This window comes from Nicotiana tabacum, chromosome 6 (assembly GCF_000715075.1).
Source record: "Nicotiana tabacum cultivar K326 chromosome 6, ASM71507v2, whole genome shotgun sequence".
Classification (NCBI taxonomy): Eukaryota; Viridiplantae; Streptophyta; class Magnoliopsida; order Solanales; family Solanaceae; genus Nicotiana; species Nicotiana tabacum.
The window spans coordinates 215,216,262-215,235,542 of NC_134085.1; the positions used below are offsets into that span (position 1 = coordinate 215,216,262).

At 38.9% G+C, this 19,281-nt stretch overlaps 2 protein-coding genes across 2 annotated transcripts; one reads left to right on the forward strand and one right to left on the reverse strand.

The window, feature by feature from the left end:
* The first annotated feature begins 13,479 nt into the window (after positions 1–13,479).
* LOC107783097 (expansin-A23-like) lies at positions 13,480–14,863 on the forward strand. Its single transcript, XM_016604062.1, has 2 exons — positions 13,480–13,679; positions 14,241–14,863. Exons 1-2 carry the CDS (start codon positions 13,517–13,519, stop codon positions 14,861–14,863), a joined length of 786 nt encoding a protein of 261 aa, XP_016459548.1. The 5' UTR covers positions 13,480–13,516.
* Positions 14,864–16,699: 1,836 nt separating this feature from the next.
* On the reverse strand, positions 16,700–17,553 carry LOC107783095 (plant UBX domain-containing protein 4-like). The gene is made up of 2 exons (XM_075256591.1): positions 17,263–17,553; positions 16,700–17,086 (listed from the first exon to the last, which is right to left on the reverse strand). Exons 1-2 carry the CDS (start codon positions 17,551–17,553, stop codon positions 16,700–16,702), a joined length of 678 nt encoding a protein of 225 aa, XP_075112692.1.
* Between the last annotated feature and the right edge of the window lie 1,728 nt (positions 17,554–19,281).

A 19,281-nucleotide genomic window follows, 5' to 3' on the forward strand; every position in this document is an offset into this window, starting at 1 on the left:
TCCGCGTAATGTTTCTCTCTGGACTGGGCTGTACGGAGTCTATCCTGAATCACCTTAACCTTCTCTGAGGCATATTGAACCAAGTCTGTGCCCAATAATCTAGCCTCACCCGGCTCAAACCAACCCACCGGGGATCTACACCGCCTGCCATACAAAGCCTCATACAGTGACATCTGAATGCTGGACTGATAACTGTTGTTGTAGGAAAATTCCGCCAGTGGCAAGAACTGATCCCAAGAACCTCCAAACTCCATCACACACGCATGGAGCATATCCTCAAGAATCTGAATAGTGTGCTTGGATTGTCCGTCCGTCTAGGGGTGAAATGTCGTGCTCAACTCCACTCGAGTGCCTAACTCATGTTGTATGGCCCTCTAGAACCGCGATGTGAACTGAGTACCTCTGTCTAAAATGATAGAAACTGGAATACCACACAGACGAACAATCTCCTGGATATAAATCTCCGCCAACCGTTCTAAGGAATAGGTAGTACACATAGGAATTAAGTGCACGGACTTGGTTAGCCGATCCACAATCACACAAATGTCATCGAACTTCTTCAAAGTATGCGAGAATCCAACTACGAAGTCCATGGTGATCTGCTCCCACTTCCACTCCGGAATCTCTATCTGCTGAAACAACTCATCCGATCTCTGGTGCTCATAATTCACCTGCTGACAATTGAGGCACCAAGCTACAAATCCAACTATATCTTTCTTCATCCGCCTCCACCAATAGTGCCGCCTTGAATCCTGATACATCTTCGCGGCACCCGGATAGATGGAATACCGCAAATTATGGGCCTCCTCTAGAATCAACTCCCGAAGCCCATCAATATTAGGTACACATACCTGACCATGCATCCTCAATATCCCGTCATCACCAATGGTCACATCTCTGGCATCGCCGTGCAGAACCTTGTCCTTGAGGATAAGAAAATAAGGGTCATCATACTAACGCTCCTTGATACGATCAAATAAGGAAGGCTGAGAGACCACGCATGCTAGAACCCGACTGGGCTCCGAAAGATCCAATCTCGCAAACTGGCTAGCTAAGGCCTAAACATCCATCACCAAGGGCCTCTCCATTGCTGGTAGCTAAGCCAAACTCCCTAAACTCTCCGCCCGACGACTCAAAGCATCGGCCACCATATTGGCCCTACCCGGGTGATACAAAAAAGTCATATCATAGTCTTTCAGCAGCTCTAACCACCTCCTCTAGCGCAAATTAAGATCCTTCTGCTTGAACAAATGCTGCAAACTCCGGTGGCCAGTATAGATCTCACAAGGAACATCGTACAAATAATGATGCCAGATCTTCAGGGCATGAACAATAGTAGCTAACTCGAGATCATGGACATGATAATTCTTCTCATGTACCTTTAACTGTCTGGACGCGTAGGCAATCACCCTACCATCTTTCATCAATAACGCTCCAAGGCCAATCCTTGAGGCATCACAATAGACAGTATAAGACCCTGAACCTGTAGGCAATATCAATAATGAGGTTGTAGTCAAAGCTGTCTTGAGCTTCTAGAAGCTCGCCTCACACTCTTCCGTCCACTGGAACAGAGCACCCTTCTGGGTTAGCCTGGTCATAGGTGGTGCAATCGATGAAAACCCCTCAACAAATCGACGGTAATAACCCACCAAGCCAAGAAAACTACAAATCTCTGTAGTTGTGGATGGTGTAGGCCAACTCTACACTGCTTCCACTTTCTTTGGATCCACCTGTATACCCTCACTCGATATCACGTGGCCCAAGAATGCCATAGAATCCAACCAAAACTCACATTTCGATAACTTTGCATATAACTTCTTTTCTGTCAAAGTCTGAAGCACTGTCCTCAGATACTGCTCATGATCCTCCCGACTCCGGGAGTATACCAGAATATCATCAATAAAGACAATGATAAATGAGTCAAGATATGGCCGGAACACACTGTGCATCAAGTGCATGAAAGTTGCTGGGGCATTGGTCAACCCAAACGACATAATAAGGAACTTGTAATGACCATACCGAGTCCTGAAAGCAGTCTTCAGGATATCTGGTTCCCGAATCTTCAACTGATAGTTACCTGAACGCAAGTCAATCTTAGAAAACACTCGTGCACCTTGTAACTGGTCAAACAGATCATCAATACAAGGCAAAGGATACCAGTTCTTCACTGTAACTTTGTTCAAATGGCGATAATCAATGCACATATGCATAGAACCATCCTTTTTCTTAGCAACAAGATAGGAGCACCCCAAGGTGATACACTAGGCTGAATAAAACCCTTATCAAGCAATTCCTGTAACTGATCCTTCAACTCCTTCAACTCAGGAGAGGCTATACGATACGGAGGAATAAAAATGGGCTGAGTGCCCGGCAACATATCAATGCCAAAATCAATATCTTTGTCGGGTGGCATACCCGGAAGATTAGCTGGAAACACATTAGGGAAGTCCCGTACTACTGGGACTGAATCAATATTAGGGGTATCAACACTAACATCTCTCACATAGGCCAGATACATGCCACACCCTATCTCAACCATTCGCTGAGCATTAAGGAAAGAAATAACTTTACTGGGAGTGTGATCTAAAGTACCCCTCCACTCTACTCGCGGTACACCTGGCATAGCCAGCGTCTCGGTTTTGGCATGACAATCAAGAATAGCATAATGGGGCGACAACCAGTCCTTGCCCAAGATAACATCGAAATCTACCATGTTGAGCAATAATAATTTGGCTCTAGTCTCAAAACCACTAAGAGAAACCAAACACGACCGATAAACGCGGTCCACAACAAGAGAATCCCCCACAAGAGTAGAAACATAAATAGGGGAACTCAAAGAATCCCGAGATACGCCCAAATACAGGGAAAAATAAGAAGACACATAAGAATAAGTAGAGCTTAGATCGAATAGAACCGATGCATCTCTATGACAAACTAGGAAAATACCTCTAATGACAGAATCGGAGGCGACAACCTCAGTACGGGCAGGAAGGGCATAATATCTGGCCTGGACTCCCCCTCTAGGGCGACCTCTACCTCTAGCTGGCTGAGCAAGTGGGGTGGCAACTGGTGCTGGAACCATAACCTGGGAACTCTGCGGGGCACGCTATGGATGAGGAGTCTGTGGAGGTGCACCCCTCCTAAGTCTGGGGCAATCCCTCACCATATGGAGTGTGTCACTGATGATAGGCTATAATTGCGTATTTTAGTCGCTTATTACATTCTAATTTACTGCACTTTAATTGAGTTTAAGCTTTAATCGCTAGTGTTTTGCACTAAATATGTGTTTTATGCCTTGTGGGAGTGATTCTGATCTATGTAGGAGTTATGGAATGAATTCAAGTCATTTGGAGCTTTGAAGTCTGAGTAAAAGCCCAAGGAAATAAGTCGGGATCGTGTTCGGAGGTCGTGTACCAAGTCCGGATGTTAAAAGAGGACAAAATAAGTTCACTCTGAGAAAATTACACTGCCGCGCCGCATGGTGCGCCGCAAGACGCGGCACAGCAGTGTAAAATGCTGCCTGATGCGAAAAGTTGAGGTTGCTGATAATCTCCACTAGTGTGCTGTAAGGTGCGGCGCGGCTGTACAAAATTTACAGAGCCAGAGTCCTATTTCGCGCGGGAGAAGGTGTTTTCATCTAGGCCCGACCCTACTTGGTATAAATACATGTAAAACGCTATTTTGGAGGGGGAGGACATACTTTGGACAGATCTGAGACCTAGGGACACACTTTAGACGTGGAGGAATACACACCACGCTTTGGAGGAGGCTTCTAACTAGTTTTTCTTCTTTTCTCTTCTTTAGTTTCATAGTTTATTAGTTCTAGAGTTTTGGGGTGCTACATGAACGTTGTAGTTTGAAGCTTAGATTGTTCTTATTATTTTATCATATTGGTTTATTTATTCAATCTTGCGCTCAATTATTTGATTGCTTGATCACTAATTGAATACTATCTACGAATCTAGGATTGAACTCGGGAGAGGGAATGCTAGATTGCATATAAGATGGAGCAGAGCAAGATCTTAACTCTGGGGGGGGCGGATTTGCGGTTAGGATAGGAATATACCTAATCGTCTTGCTTGGTTACTATACAGGAATTATTAATGCGTTCTTGTTAATTATAATTCCATAGGAATATAGGCGTTAGGTTAGCTTGAATAGGCGAGTTGTACTTCGGGAGAAGGCTACGAGCACTATTAACCCTGTCAACCAATAAACCAGATAAATTAATTAGATAATTTAAGTGAAAAACTTAACGGGATTGTTAGCTAACCCATAGCTCTTGAATTCATCTCTAAGATTGTAGACTTGTCTCCTTTAATCTCTTTGTTTGCTTTAATCTCTTTGTTTGCTACTCTAGATTAGTTGTAGTTAATTAATCACACTTTAGAAAATCGCTTGAATAGATTAATTGTCTTAGTTGAATTTAGTAAATAGTTAATCACAAGTCCCTGTGGGTACGATATTTGGACTTACAATCCTATATTACCTATCGACCACATATACTTGCGTGTGCGTTTGGGAGCAACAATCATCACACTCAAAACAAGCTCTAGGAGGACATGGTGGTTGTGACTAGCTCGGGCCAGGTCTGCTGGACTGACCACTGAAAGCACCCCGTGCAGGAGGGGCACTAGATACCGGAGGTGAATAATAAGGCTCATGAGGTCTAGGAGGAGCTGGAATACCACTAGCTACTGGAAGAGCTAAATGAACGGGGCGAATAATATAATCCCTACCATGCCGAACTATAGTTGAAGCACGGGCACTAGAATAATGGCCCGACTCTCGAGACCGCTTGGCCTCCCTCTCCTCTCTGTCCCGAGCATGCATACCCTCCACTCTCCTAGCAATGCTCACCACCTGCTGATAAGAAATATCCATCTCCAACTCACAAGCCATGCTAGACCTGATACTGTGAATGAGCCCCTCAATAAATCGGCGAACTCTCTTATGAACTGTAGCAACCAAGGCCGGTGCATGCCTAGCCAAGTCAGTGAAGCGACAACATACTCCGAAACAATCATAGTGCCCTGGCGTAAATGCTCAAACTCTGCGTGTCATGCATCCCTGAGGCTTTGAGGGACAAACTCTCTCAGGAATCTGAAAACTGAGTCCAAGTAAGGGATGCTGCCTCAGCTGGACTTTCCAACTCAAAAGTACGCCACCACTAGTAGGCTGCTCCTCGAAGCTGGAAGGCAGTGAAAGAAACCCCACTCGATCCTGATATACCTATAGTGCAGAGGATACGGTAACACTCCTCTAGAAATCCCAGGGCATAATCTGATGCTAAACCACTAAATACATGAGGCTTATACTTCTTGAACCTCTCAAGTCTCCGCTTCTCATTCTCTAAAGCCAATGCCCTGTCCTCGGGCTGAACTGGGGCTTCAGGCGGTGTCAGTATAACCTCTAGGATCTGATCGACCTAGACCTATTGCTCAGGAGTGTGGGCAGCGGGAGTCTGTGCTCCTTCCCCGGCCTGGGATGTGGCTGCAGTAAGGAGAATCAGCCCTGTCTGAGCTAGAGTGGTGTACATGCTCACGAACTATGCAAGAGTCTCTTGAAGATGGAATAGTAGTAGCAGTAGGCGTATCAGGTGCCTGGACTCCGACTGGAGTTGCTGGTGGCTCCTTTGTGGCAGCTCGCACGGGTTCTCTGGCTGCACCACGGGCGCGTCCTCGGCCTCTACCCCGACCCCGACCTCTGACGGCTCTAGTAAGGGGCGGGGGGTGCCTGGTCATCTCCGGTAGCACGTAGTCTCACCATACTAAGAAAATTGAAAGAGCATTTTAAATAAACAAATACCCAATCAATTTAAGACTTAATTGACCTAAAATTATAGGAACAACCCTCAAGGGGAAGTAATCCCCTTGCAAGTTCACCTTAACAAGTAATCAACCAACATAGGAATTCATCCTAAACACTCTCAACGAGTTTTCATTCACAATATCAAAATAAGCTAACCCTAAAATGAGAGCCTTAATGGCTATTTATACTAGGGAGCTAAATATTACAAATGTAGCCACCAAATGTAGTATTGTCTTTAATTGATTATATATGTAGCCGTTCCGTTATAAAAGTAGCCTCCAACTCGATGGCTATCTAAATTGTATCAGGTACAATTTATCGGTTTTCTTTACACACCCCCTACTTTTAGGTATTTCACATTCACATTCATGCAAAACAATGGTCTGAAATATTGTGTCACGACCCAAGTTCGCCCTCCGTGAACCGTCGTGATGGCACCTAGTATCTACGACTAGGTAAGCCTAACGATTTGCGGAAAATAAAAGAAAGATAAACACTAGCCAAAAACTGTGGAATAAACATAATAAAACATTTAAGATGCCGCTCGGCATATACAAGTATAAACTCTCAAACTGAATCAACTCCCAAAACCCGGAATCTCATGAAAGCACAAGTTGTTGAATAACTACAAGTGTTCTAATCTCCAGAATGTCTAAATAAAAGTAAATACAGGAGAGCTAAAAATTAGAAGGGAGAATAGAGAGGGACTCCTCGGTCTGTGGATGCGGCAGATATACCTCGAAATCTCTGAAGATCGCCTCGCCTCACTGATGGTATGGCTGAGCCGAAGAACCTGGATCTGCACACAAAAAATATGTGCAGGAAAGGCATAAGTACACCACAGTGGTACTCAATAAATGCCAAACCTAACCTCGGTCGAGTAGTGATGAGGAAGGTCAGGGCCCTACTGATTATAGATGAAAAACAAGGTAAACAGTATAGAATACGACAATATAATTAAAATGCTAACAGTCTATCACGAATAAAATCGCAGAAAAGAATCTAACTCAGTACACAGAAATAGCAGCAGGGGATATCCCGGGGTATCGTCCCGTAGTCCCAAATATAAATATCCAGAGGATCTCCCGCGATATCGTCCCGTAGTCTGAATCATAAATATGCAGTGGAAATTCCTGGAATACCAATCTGTAGTCCCAAAGTAAATATCCAGTACAGAGGATCTACCAGGTGTTGTTCCGTAGTCCCAAAGTAAATATCCAGTACAGAGGATCTATCGGGTGTTGTACCATAGTCCCAAATATAAATGTGTAGGGGGATCTACCGGAATACCGATCCGTAGTCCCAAAGTAAACAAGTAGGGGGATCTCCCGGGATATCATCCCGTAGTTCCAAAGTAACACACAACCATCTCAGAAAGTATACAATTCTATTCAAGAATTAGACAGGAATTTCTACCCTAGGCAATTAAGGCATGTAAGACAGTTAAGTCACGTAGGCATATTTTTCCTAGTCTAAACAAGAGGCTTCTAGTACAAGTATTTGCTAAACTACAAGAAAACATGGTATTAGCTCAATGAAAATGGGATATTCAACAATTAGCACGTGTACACACGTGTCACCTCACGTACATATCACTCATATAACAACAATTCCAAATCCTAAGGGGAGTTCCCCCCCGCCCCCTCCCCCCCTACAAGGTTAGGCAAGCCACTTACCTCGAACCAGCTCAATCAACTCGAAATCACGTTCTTGCCACGAGTACCCGACTCCAAATGGCCCTAGTCTATTCAAAGTAATTGCATAATATAAATATAACTTCAAGTAACTAATTCAACTAATTAATTCGAAGCTAACACGCAAAATTAAGAAAATTGCCCAAAAAGTCCCCCGGGCTCACATCTCGGAATCGGATAAAGTTCGCAAAACTAGAATCCTTATACTCTTACGAGTTCATACATACCAAATTCATCAAAATCAGACCGCAAACAACCCCTCAAATCCTTAAATCGAAGTCTCCAATTTCAAACCCTAAACCCCCAATTCTAACCCTTATTTTCCATAAATTTCTTGCCAAATCAGTAGAATAACACCATATAAACGACTTTGGGTTCCAAAAATCTTACCTTCTTGAAGCTCCCTTGAATCCTCTCTCAAAAAAACCTCCCGAAAAGCTCAATTCTCGGATAAAAATGGTGAAAGAATAGGCTAAAATCACGATAGAAACCTTATATAGGCTATGGCCTAGGGTTTCTGCACCTGCGGTCCCAGGTGCGTATCTGCAAAAATTTACTTAAATGCAGTGGTCGCATCTGCGCTTCACTTACTACATCTGCGGTCTCACAGGTGCAATAAAGTACCCGCACCTGCGACTTCTGATTTCCCTTCCTCTGGCCGCATCTGCGACTGGCCACATGCTTCTGCGAACCTGCACCTGCAGTCCCCAATCCGCAGGTGCTGTTATGACAACACTTCAACAACTGAAGCTGCTTCCAAATCTCCCAATTTCTTCCGTCAACCTTCCGAAATCATCCCAAGGCCCCTGGGACCTCAACCAAAAGTACGAACAAGTCACATAACACTATTCAAACTTGTACCAATCCTCGGAACACTCAAAATAATGTCGGAACACCAATTCACCCTCGGATTCAAGCCTAAGGATTCCAAAACTTTCAAATTCTGCTTTCAATCAAAAAGTCTATCAAACATCGTCCGAATGACCTGAAATTTTGCACACGCTTAACATTCAACGCTATGGAGCTACTCCGACTCTCGGAATTCCATTCCGACCCCTTGATCAAAATCTCACTATCTGTCACGCCCCAACCTCGGGAGGTGCGACCGACGCTCAATCAAGTGAACCTGACTGAGCAAGCCTCACCAAACACTTTCTAGCCAACTTAATGTAAATAAGGGACCCATGCTTTCATTAATTTAGATGAGGATACATAGTGTATGCAACATCGTTGGTTCGTTTCATATCACTATACCGTAGATAAGTTAGCTTTAAGGATTCTATTAGAGTTACAATTTACGGAAATCACAAGTTTAGGATTACAACATAGCTAATGGACTCCCCACACACCCGTACATAACCCACACTAGTGTCTACGGAGCCTCTAAGGATATAACAGATAAGCATAACTGTGCCAGCAACAAGGCCCCGGCTATACCTCAAAAGTTGAAGTCTATAGTAACAGAAGATACACAATATAACCCCTAGAAAGAGAAAGGGGCTCACCAAGACTTCGAGTAGAAGAACGCTCCGCTACACACGATCGGCACTGTCCGCTATGGAGCCACCTACATTCATTTAAAAATGTAGCACCCCCGGCAAAAGGGACGTTAGTACCATAGAATAGTACTAGTATGTATAACTAAATACCATTTTACTAGAAAGAACTATCAAGCAAGTACAAGTAAGTACATGAGTAAATCAAGTATGCACATCATATAATCTTTCATATAATTTTCCAAAACTTAGTTTGGGGCATTTCTTTCATATGTTCATTACTGTTCTCAATACCACTGTTATCTTGAGCGAAGCTCGATCACGACCCGACCGGCTAGGTCACCTCATTGGAGGCATATATCTCAATCACTGTTTCATTTCCCTTATCCGAATTTCAATATCAGCACATTACCACCATGTGTGCAGCATGGTGTCCGATCACGACCCGATCAGCTAGGTTGCCTTGCCTAGGCATTATTCCTTTCTCATTAGTCAACACATCGAAATCTTTATTTTACATATCTCATATCAATTCCTTTGCACTTAGGGCCACCATTATCACATTGTTTTCTATTGTCAATACTCATCTTGCAAGTTGTGATCATAGGCATATACAAAAAAAAAAAATTAAGTTGCAATCACAGGTAAGTGAGCACACAGCTAGAATGCATAATTCTCCGTTTCGATATTGGCTTATAGCCCAAGCATTTCAACACATAATTGTATTTTTCATCCTTCTCTAATTATCAAGAATGGTACATTACACCCATTGAGGCACAACCTTTATGTATATGTGTAGATAATTGCAAATCAATTAATGCACAACAGCAATCAATACATTAACCAATCCAATCTTACCACACTTTCGTAAACACCAACGGAGCTCAATTTCTAATAAAAGGGGGTTTTAGCCATACATATCTCAATATAGCTTTCCTTACTCTTTACAAAATTCCGGAACTCTTAGCACTTCGATCTATTGCGTAAGAATTACAAATTAAATCGAGAATCAGAGATGAGATTGAGGCTCTAACTTGTTTCAATCATATTGTCAAACACTAAAGGTGTATTATGATCTTAGGCCCCTTTTGAGGGGAATTTCTATCATTTTATACCCTAATTGCTTTCTCTTTAGTTCATTACCTCCCAATACCCCAAGGTTTGATATGCATGTAAGGAATCCATTCCTATACCCATGAATCACCTCCCTAATGACCCCTTATAGCTAAGTGTAGAAATAAGAGCTGAGGGGAAGAAGTCTTACCTTTTGGAGAGAAGATTAGGTGCCTTCAATTGATTATCTTCAAGGTTTTAGCAAGATTCCATGGAGCAATATGACGGGGAGAACTTTCTCTCACTTAGACCTCTCTCTCACTCTAGAAATGTCCAGAAGAATGCTCAAAATGAGTTATAATACCGAATATAGCGATAGGGAGGTCGGGTTAAAAATTAAAAAATTGGAGCCCCGAGTCAGATATGCGGTCGCATTTGCGATCGCAGAGTCAACATGCGACCCGCATAATGGACCGCAAAATGCTCCCCAGAAACTGGACACGCTGTCTGAGTCTGCGGCAGAAATGCTGTCCGCATTCACGTTCTGCGGTCGCAAAATGCACCGCAGAACTGACCTCCACAAAATTCAAAGGAAATTATGCGACGACTATGCGGTCCGCATTTTAATTATGCGACCACATTATTGACCGCATAGTTGACTTCAATTTAACCAACACACTAACTAACTCCGCGGCAGATATGCGGTCCGCATACCTGATTTGTGGCCGCATTCTGGACCGCATATTTGCATTTTTTCCGAGAACTTTATTCTAACTCATGCTCCTAATTTGGCACCACGAGATTCGGATTTTTTAGTAGGAATTTCATGGGGCCTTACACTATCGAACCAGAAACTTCAAAAATTCAACTTTTGTTATTTCAAGCCTAAATAAGCTACGGACCTCCAAAACACAATCCGAACACGCCCCTAAGCCCGAAATCACCCAACGGAGCTAACGGAACCGACATAATTCCTTTCCGAGGCTGTCTTCACACTGCTCCGACTACGGTCCAAATTTTAAAGTTTAAGCTCTCGTTTAGGGACTAAGTGTCCCAAAACACTCCGAAACTCTAAACGAATCCTCCCGGCAATTCACAATAGCAGAAATAAATACGGGGAAAGCAGTTATTAGGGGATCAGGGCGTTAATTCCTAAAACAACCGACGGGGTCGTTACATATTGACAAATCAAAATTGAGGTTATCCTTTCTACCTTTATTCAATTTTTTGAAACAAATTTTCAACTCTCAAGAATATAAATAGAAAATACAGTAAAAGAGAAAAGAAAGACACGCTTAAAACATGGTATGCAGAGAAATGTCTTGTTTTTTTTTTTTTAATATTTTCTTTTCCTTTTTGTTTATGTATTGGCTTTAATTTGAAGAAGCTAAGTCGCTTGAAAAGATCAAGTATAAGCATCCAATAAGAAAAAGTTAGAAGAAAACAAGTTAATGTTGCTACACAAAATTGCAGAAAATATATAAGATAACACACGAAGAGCAAACTTGTTCATTTCTAGGTTACATTAAATACGTTAAAGAGATGTTTTGCGGTACTGGAAATCAGCCGAGAAATGTATGTTTCAAGCGAAAGTTTGTGAAATTTTCTTTAAAAAAAATTGACACTATAATTATGGATGAAGTAAAAATATTTAAGCTGCTAGGTAATTAGGTACAAGCTAAAAATTAAATTTGACAGCAAATTTACCTCCCCATCGATAATCATTGATTTAAATTACAATGAATTTTTACATTTTTTGTTCCTCAACTATCAATAAATTCGAATTTTGGTCCTTGTGATTTTTGAGAACACATTCAACTTTCAGTTAATTAATGTATACACTTTTGATCCCCTTGATTGTAAATCTCAACAAATACAACAAATTATTAAGTGCTAAACTGTTTAACTGTAAATGTTTAAATTTGTATTGTTACTCCATATTTAAATATAATATAATTTTATAAGCTGTCAAAATATCATATATTATTATATCAAGAGACCAAAAATACACATTTAATTAACTTAGGATTATATGTGTTTTGCCAAATTTACGAGAAACAAAAATATAAGAATTTTCCAACAATTAAGAGACCAAAAAATGCGAACCCGTCACCTCTATTTGTTGTTTTTGGTCTTCTCATTTCTTTTTCTTTTTTTACTCATTTAATGTTGTTAAATCACACCGTCAAAGATTTTCGAATATCTAGAAAATATTTCTGACTTTGAGTGTTTAAAATTTATATGAACATATTGTAAAATTGAAGGCAGTTAACATTTACAAAGAAATTGACATCGTTTTTCTCTCTCACTTGAATTAAAGTACTGAGACAATTTATCAATTGAAATAATGATTGTAAATGTAAATTCTTCGAAATTTTATCAATATCCACACAAAAAAGGGGTGCATGAGGAGTTCGAGGAATGATGTAAGTAACCTACCCTAATGCAAGTATTAATGATTGATTATATGACTCAAAATTTTATCAATACCCCTGATGTAATTTTTTTTTTGGTTCAATCATTCGCTTTAAACAAAATTGAATTTACAAGACAAGCCAAGTTCTTTTTTTCTTAATTATCAAAGTGAAATGATCATTAAGTAATTTAAAAATGTAATATCTTTTCTCACTGATATTCACAATCTTATGCAATTATAATTTCTGATAGTTGACTTTCTCTTTCTTTTTTTGTCGTATTCAGTTCTCAGTTCATTTTTAGTTGTTCACTTTTAACTTCATAATTCTTTTTAAGAAAAATAAATTAAATATGTATTTTACAATTTTACCCATAACAATAATAGCATTTCAAAAAGTCTTGGGAAATAATTTGGGGAATGAGTAGTTAATAATAAGAGTAAAATAAGAAAAAATCATCTTTATCTTGATTTGCTAAAATGAACAAGTAAAAATAAAAATAAAAATAAAATTTTAATACAGTGGACAAGTAAAGCCAAATGGATGGAGTAATTAGTAGTAACCACATTACTATAAGTAATCTGATTACTGTAATGTATAATAAATTACATTAAGACCCAATATTAGAAAAGAAAGAAAAAGCTCTTCCTTACGTTTTAGTGCTAACCGATTTCTATTTTTCTCATTAAAATATAAGACAAATGAAGTAACTTAACCCCATTTATTTTTAGCAAAACTGATGCAGATTGCCTATTTATATGCATGTAAAAGCAAATCATGACTAATTGGGAAGACCAGCTAAATTGCAGCAATCTACTATAATAGCAAATGACTAAATTATTGCATTAATTTACGAAATTAATCATTCCGTTATCTCTAAATTTACGACAACAATTGTAATCTCTATTGGGATTATCCTTTTTTTATGGCCTTAGTGTTGTTACCCTCTTAAGATTTTGGCTATAAATTTCACGCCAAAGTACTCCATTATCCAGGCAAATCAACCACAGAGCTAAAACTAATTTAGAGAAAGATTGTTAAGCCTAAAATGGCAAAACAGCAAAGTTTTTTATGCTTGGTCATCACCATTTTTGTTTGTTTTATAGTTGTAGCATTTGAAACTAAACAGGTAGAAGGAGCTTTGAATGGCGATGGATGGAGAAATGCTCGTGCTACATTTTATGGAGACGAAACCGGTGGCGAAACCATGCGTAAGTCATACTTGTTTTATACTTATGTTACAATACTTAAACTAAAAATATTAGGTATAGTATGATTATAAAAGCCACATGATTTCCAAACCATGAGATGAATGGCATGAACGTCAATTTCACAATTATAATTTTTTTTCTTGGAAATGAAATAAATTTTCCATCTAAAAAGAAATAAAGAAACACGGGTGAACCTTGCTCGGTTGATGAAACATCTTTATTAATAATAGGCTAATGGTTCTGGTCATACACGAGTATTTAAGATTACTATCGACTCGTCTGACGATTTAAGTAAAAGAAAGAAAAGCGAAAGATGGTATTACATGAACATTTTCACTTATGCGTAAAAGATATTTGCAATTTTGTAGTATGGGAAGGGCAGGGGCAGAGTAGGCGGAATGAGGTTTAGCCGAACCCCCTTCGCCGAAAATTATACTGTCTATGTAAGGTTAAATTTTTTTCATGAATATATATAAGGTATTGAATTCCTGTAACTTCTTTGCATAGTTTGGTTGGTTCACAATATACATACTATTAACGAACATTTGGATTCTATTACAGAGGGAGCTTGTGGCTATGGAAATTTGTTCCACCAAGGGTATGGCCTGGAAACAGCAGCACTAAGCACAGCACTTTTTCACAATGGGGCAACCTGTGGAGCTTGCTTTGAAATAATGTGCGTAAATGCTCCTCAATGGTGCAATGCAGGGGTAAAAATTACAATAACAGCCACCAATTTCTGCCCTCCAAATTACACAAAAACTGTAGATGTTTGGTGTAATCCTCCCCAAGAACACTTTGATTTATCAGAGCCAATGTTTTTAAAAATAGCCAAATATAAAGCAGGGGTTGTCCCTGTAGTTTATAGGAGAGTCAAGTGCCAGAAAAAAGGAGGGATTAAGTTTGAGATTAAAGGGAATCCTTATTGGATTCTTGTTCTTGTTTACAATGTGGGAGGTGTTGGAGATGTGGCCAATGTCAAAATTAAAGGATCTAAAACTGGTTGGATTACTATGTCGAGAAATTGGGGCCAAAATTGGCAAACTTCTGCACAATTGATAGGACAGAGCTTGTCTTTCCAAGTACAAACTAGTGATGGCCAATGGGTTCAATCTGATAATGTTGTTCCTGCTAACTGGCAATTTGGTCAGAATTTTGAGGCGACGAATAATTTTAACTCTTGATATATTGAGGAAATGATTAATCGTTTTTAATCAATAGAGTTTATCGATCTTTTCTTTAAATTTGTGAAATTTTTTCAAAGAGATTTTGACACTATAATTTATGGATGAAGTGAAACTATTTATCTAGGTAAGGTACAAGCTACAAACTAAATTTGACAACAATATTTTTCTAACACCTGCCTTGATGTTTTTAAGCAAATGAATATCCTCCTACTCTTTATTGATCTTTTCATTATTGACAGTCATAAAAAATTCATGAATATTATATCAAGTATTCTACTTTAATTAATTGCCAATTACTCATTTTGCCCATCGATAATCATTGATATACATGACTATGAATTTTTGCACTTTTTGTCCCTCAAATATCAACAAACTATTGTATTTACATGCGCTTCGTGCAATCATGAGAAGATAAAAAATATATAATAACTAAATTTTAGGATCATATTTTTTATAAAAGAGAATTTATCTTTACTAATCAAACATCATTTCATGATTTAAGCACTTTTTATGCTTCCTCTAACATCTTTTAATTAAAAAAGAAGTATGAGAAAAATTTTCAGGTTTAATTTAATTCGAACGTCTAAGTACCCCATCTAATCAATATTTGTGTTAGATTTCCAAATTCTCAGGGACCTTCTATAGATTTCCATTGGTCTTGAAATATGCCGCCAAACTCGAAATCTGATCATATTGACCCCCAGAGTTTTATTTTTTAATGGGGGTCGAAAAAATGTGCGAAAGAATGTATAATAACTTACACTAATAATGTGCAGGGGCTTCGGAGAGAAACGCTTGCCCATGAGTTACGGGTTCGGTCGACCGAACCCAGTAGCTTTAGTCCAAACCTTATATTTGGCTTATGAAATTCATTGAATATGTACTAAATTATTAATTATTGATTTAGAACTCAATAACTTAAAAGAATTAGAACTCCGAACCCATAACTTTCAAATTCTGGCTCCGCCTCGGATTACTTTTATACTTAGAGTAACAAAAAATTGGTTTCCTTTACTCAAGCACTGTGCTATAATTCAAAATCAGCACTTAACATTTCATTTACTATTTCAAGAGGTTAAAATGCTAAACTTCGGAAGTTAATATCTAAAAATAAACCTACAAGTAAGAATATAAAAAGAACAAATAGATTAATTAGAAAAAATAGTTAGAAATCAGAAACGTGTCACGCAACATTACACCTAATAATTATAAGATAAATTGCAATAAATATTGAACATCAAAAGGGGAAAAGGAAGAAACAATAATGCAGAGAAAAAAAAAGAACATCTAGAAGAAAAATGGTGGCAGAAAAAAGAGAAAAGATAGTAACAAAAAAAGACAAATGGATAAATTTCAGTGATAGAAAAATATTAGTAAAATATGTATAAACATAAACTTACGAATCAGTCACCTCTTCATGGTTTTTTCTAAATGGCAATATATCCCTTTCTGTATGAGTTCTAAAAAATGGAAAAAAATAAAACACATAAATAAGAAAGAAAAAGTTTTGATATTGTTTAGGCTTAAGGAGAGCAAAGATGAATTTCAAGAATAAAGGCAATTCATATAAGATGTTAGAAATTTTATATATATATATATATATAGATTCGTGTTGTGGTCCTTCTGATATTTGATCAAGCACAAAAAACTATCCCACCTTGTTGTGAAAGTTGGATCTAAAAGATACAAAATCAGCAACTATCACAATACAAGTATATTTTCTCTAGCTTAACTAAGATATAGTAGGTCTCTGTTTATCCAAAGAAAAATAGAAAAAGGTTTTGCAACCAGTATGTGAGTAGCAAATGACAATGACAGTTTTCTGTGAGGTGATCACAACTTCTGCATAACAACTGAATTGGCCAAGCCTGCTTGCTCAATTGTTTGGCTTGGATCACTAAGGCTTTTAGGAGGAAAACCAACTGTCTGTAGTTGGTAATCCCCTATGGCACTGGGCCTTGAAGCATCGATGAAGGCACGAATATCACCAACTGCATGATGGTAATTGAAGGGTGCAACTATGCGGGTTCCATCAGCAAGTCTAAGTTGAAGTGAGGTTGATGGCAATGATTCATCCACAAGGAACGTAGAAGGTGTTTGGGTGTTGATAGGGGCAGAGGCAGATAGCTCTGAAGTTGCTATAGTTGAGCTGCTGCCTAGTGTTCTTCCCACTCCTTGAAATGGAACTTGAGGTTTCTCTGGTTCAAATGCACCTGGGACCTACTATCCAGTGGCGAAGCCAGGAAATTCAATAAGGGTGTTCAAATTTGAATATCCTTTGTCAGTGGGCTATACAAGGGTGTTCAAAGTCTATTTTTAATCAATAATTAGTAATATTTTACCTTATATGTAGTATAATTTTTCGGCGAAGGGTGGTCAGTTGACCACCCTTCAACCAAAGTAGCTTCGCCCCTGCTACTATCTGCAGGTGCCAGCTCTCTTGAACATTTGGACTTCCCAATACTCTCCAGAAAAGATGCATTTTTAGGATCATCCAATCTCCTCAAAGGACCACCATTTACAGTAAAACCATTTCTCCAGAAGATAATGTTATGTACAATGGACTCAGGAGGTTGAGGAGCTGGTGCAGGTACTGTCTCCCCTGAAAGCGTTCTCCCAGTTCCACTAAAGTTTCTTGAGCTTGAACTAGGACGGATACTTTCCAAAGGACCTTGCATTGCACTCATTTGTTGGATTTGAAGGCTATTTGGCATCTGGGTCTCAGCAGAAATAGGCCAGTTGTATATAAGTTAGTTGTATAGGCTTTTATTTTGTTAAGTTTTGGTTTATAATTTCTGGATTTAAGACATTTGGCCCAATGTATATATAGTATAGTTTGTACAAATTTGGACGGTTTTGCCATTCGAATATACAAAAATATCTGAAGCTCTCTTTCTCTCTCATTTTTGTTCTCATGAACCCTAGTTAGATTTTCATGGCGATTTGGCTTATATTCAAAGTTATCATGGTATCAGAGCACAGATTCTTATAGATCTGGTCCTCCGTTTTCATCTGATATTACCCTCACAAAGTTTTGTCCAAGTTTTCTTCATCTTCGATTTCGTCTGTTTCGTGTCGCCTCTCTATTTTACAGTAGTTTCTGATGATTCTCTGCTCTGCGATGGTTTATTCTGATATTTTCCGGGGATTTTAGTTTGTTCTGAGAAGTTACGAATGAGAATTTGGTTTTGGTCGGAAATTGAACTCGGGCTTTGACATTAATATGGGTTCGAGTGGATTTTTCTTGTGTTTCTGAGATTCAAGAGGTCAGTTGAAGTTTGTTTTAACCTTGAAGGTTGTCTTCTTCTGGTTGCGAAGAAGTGTGGTACCTCTTACCCTATCCTTTTCATACAGTGTTGGTGTGAATTTTTCTTTGTTGGTTTCAGTGATTTTAACCCTCAATTGCCTCATTGCATGTATAATATTTGTTCTCAATTGAGTCAAATATGACTATAACTAGTTCTACCCCTGCTAGCTCTACAAATATTCCAGATCCTTCTGGTCCTTTATTCATACATCCCTCTGATATTTTGGGTACTTGTTTGGTGCAAGTTCCATTTTCTGGAATCGGGTTTGGGGGTTGGAAGAGAAATATGATAGTGGCATTGTCAGCAAAAAATAAGATAGCTTTTATAGATGGAACATGTTCTAAACCTGCTGATGTTGCTCCTGAATTATGACTTTGGAATAGATGTAATAATATGACAATATCTTGGTTAGCTAGCTCCTTATCACCTGAAATTGTCGAGAGTGTTCAATATTCTGAAGCAACCGAAAGCATTTGGAATCAACTTGAAAAACGATATGGAACTATAAATTGAACCAAAGTTTTTGAGATTAAAAAAGAGTTAGCCTCTACTTGTCAAGGGTCTCTTGATATAGCATCATACTTTAACAAATTAAAGAAGTTGTGGGATGAGTTGGCATTCATCTGAAAGAATCATATGAGTTCGTGTAGTTGTTCTGCTAAATCTGGTTTTACAACAGGAGTTAGAGGAAGACAAGGTATATCAATTTTTAATGGGGCTCAATGAAACTTATGTTAGTATTAGGGGTAATCTTCTTATGATGCAACCACTACCTTAACTTGATACTATTTACAATATCTTACTCCAAGATGAGAGTCAGAGACATGTAAATTCTACTCCTCATTTCAATTCAGAGTCAGCCTCCTTCAATACAAATGCTAGTCACTTTCCTAAGCCTCTTCTTCCACCACAAAAACAACAATACAACCAAAGGGTAGGTTTTGACCAGAAGATGCATGTTGATCAGACCAGGGGTTCTTTATTCTGCAGATACTGCAAAAAACCTGAACATTTGATTGACAAATATTATAAACTTCATGGTTTTTCCTCTAACTTCAAATTCACTAAGAGTAAAAGAACTGTAACAAATATTACTGTTGAACCTGA

What these genes read in the sequence shown, in the direction of transcription:
- LOC107783097 (XM_016604062.1), top strand. Translation starts at nt 13,517, where the DNA reads ATGGCAAAACAGCAAAGTTTTTTATGCTTGGTCATCACCATTTTTGTT. An exon ending in AACCGGTGGCGAAACCATGC is followed by an intron (nt 13,680 to 14,240) that starts GTAAGTCATACT and finishes ATTCTATTACAG; the next exon opens with AGGGAGCTTGTGGCTATGGA.
- LOC107783095 (XM_075256591.1), bottom strand. Translation starts at nt 17,553, where the DNA reads ATGAGTGCAATGCAAGGTCCTTTGGAAAGTATCCGTCCTAGTTCAAGC. An exon ending in GCAGGGGCGAAGCTACTTTG is followed by an intron (nt 17,087 to 17,262) that starts GTTGAAGGGTGG and finishes ACTGGATAGTAG; the next exon opens with GTCCCAGGTGCATTTGAACC.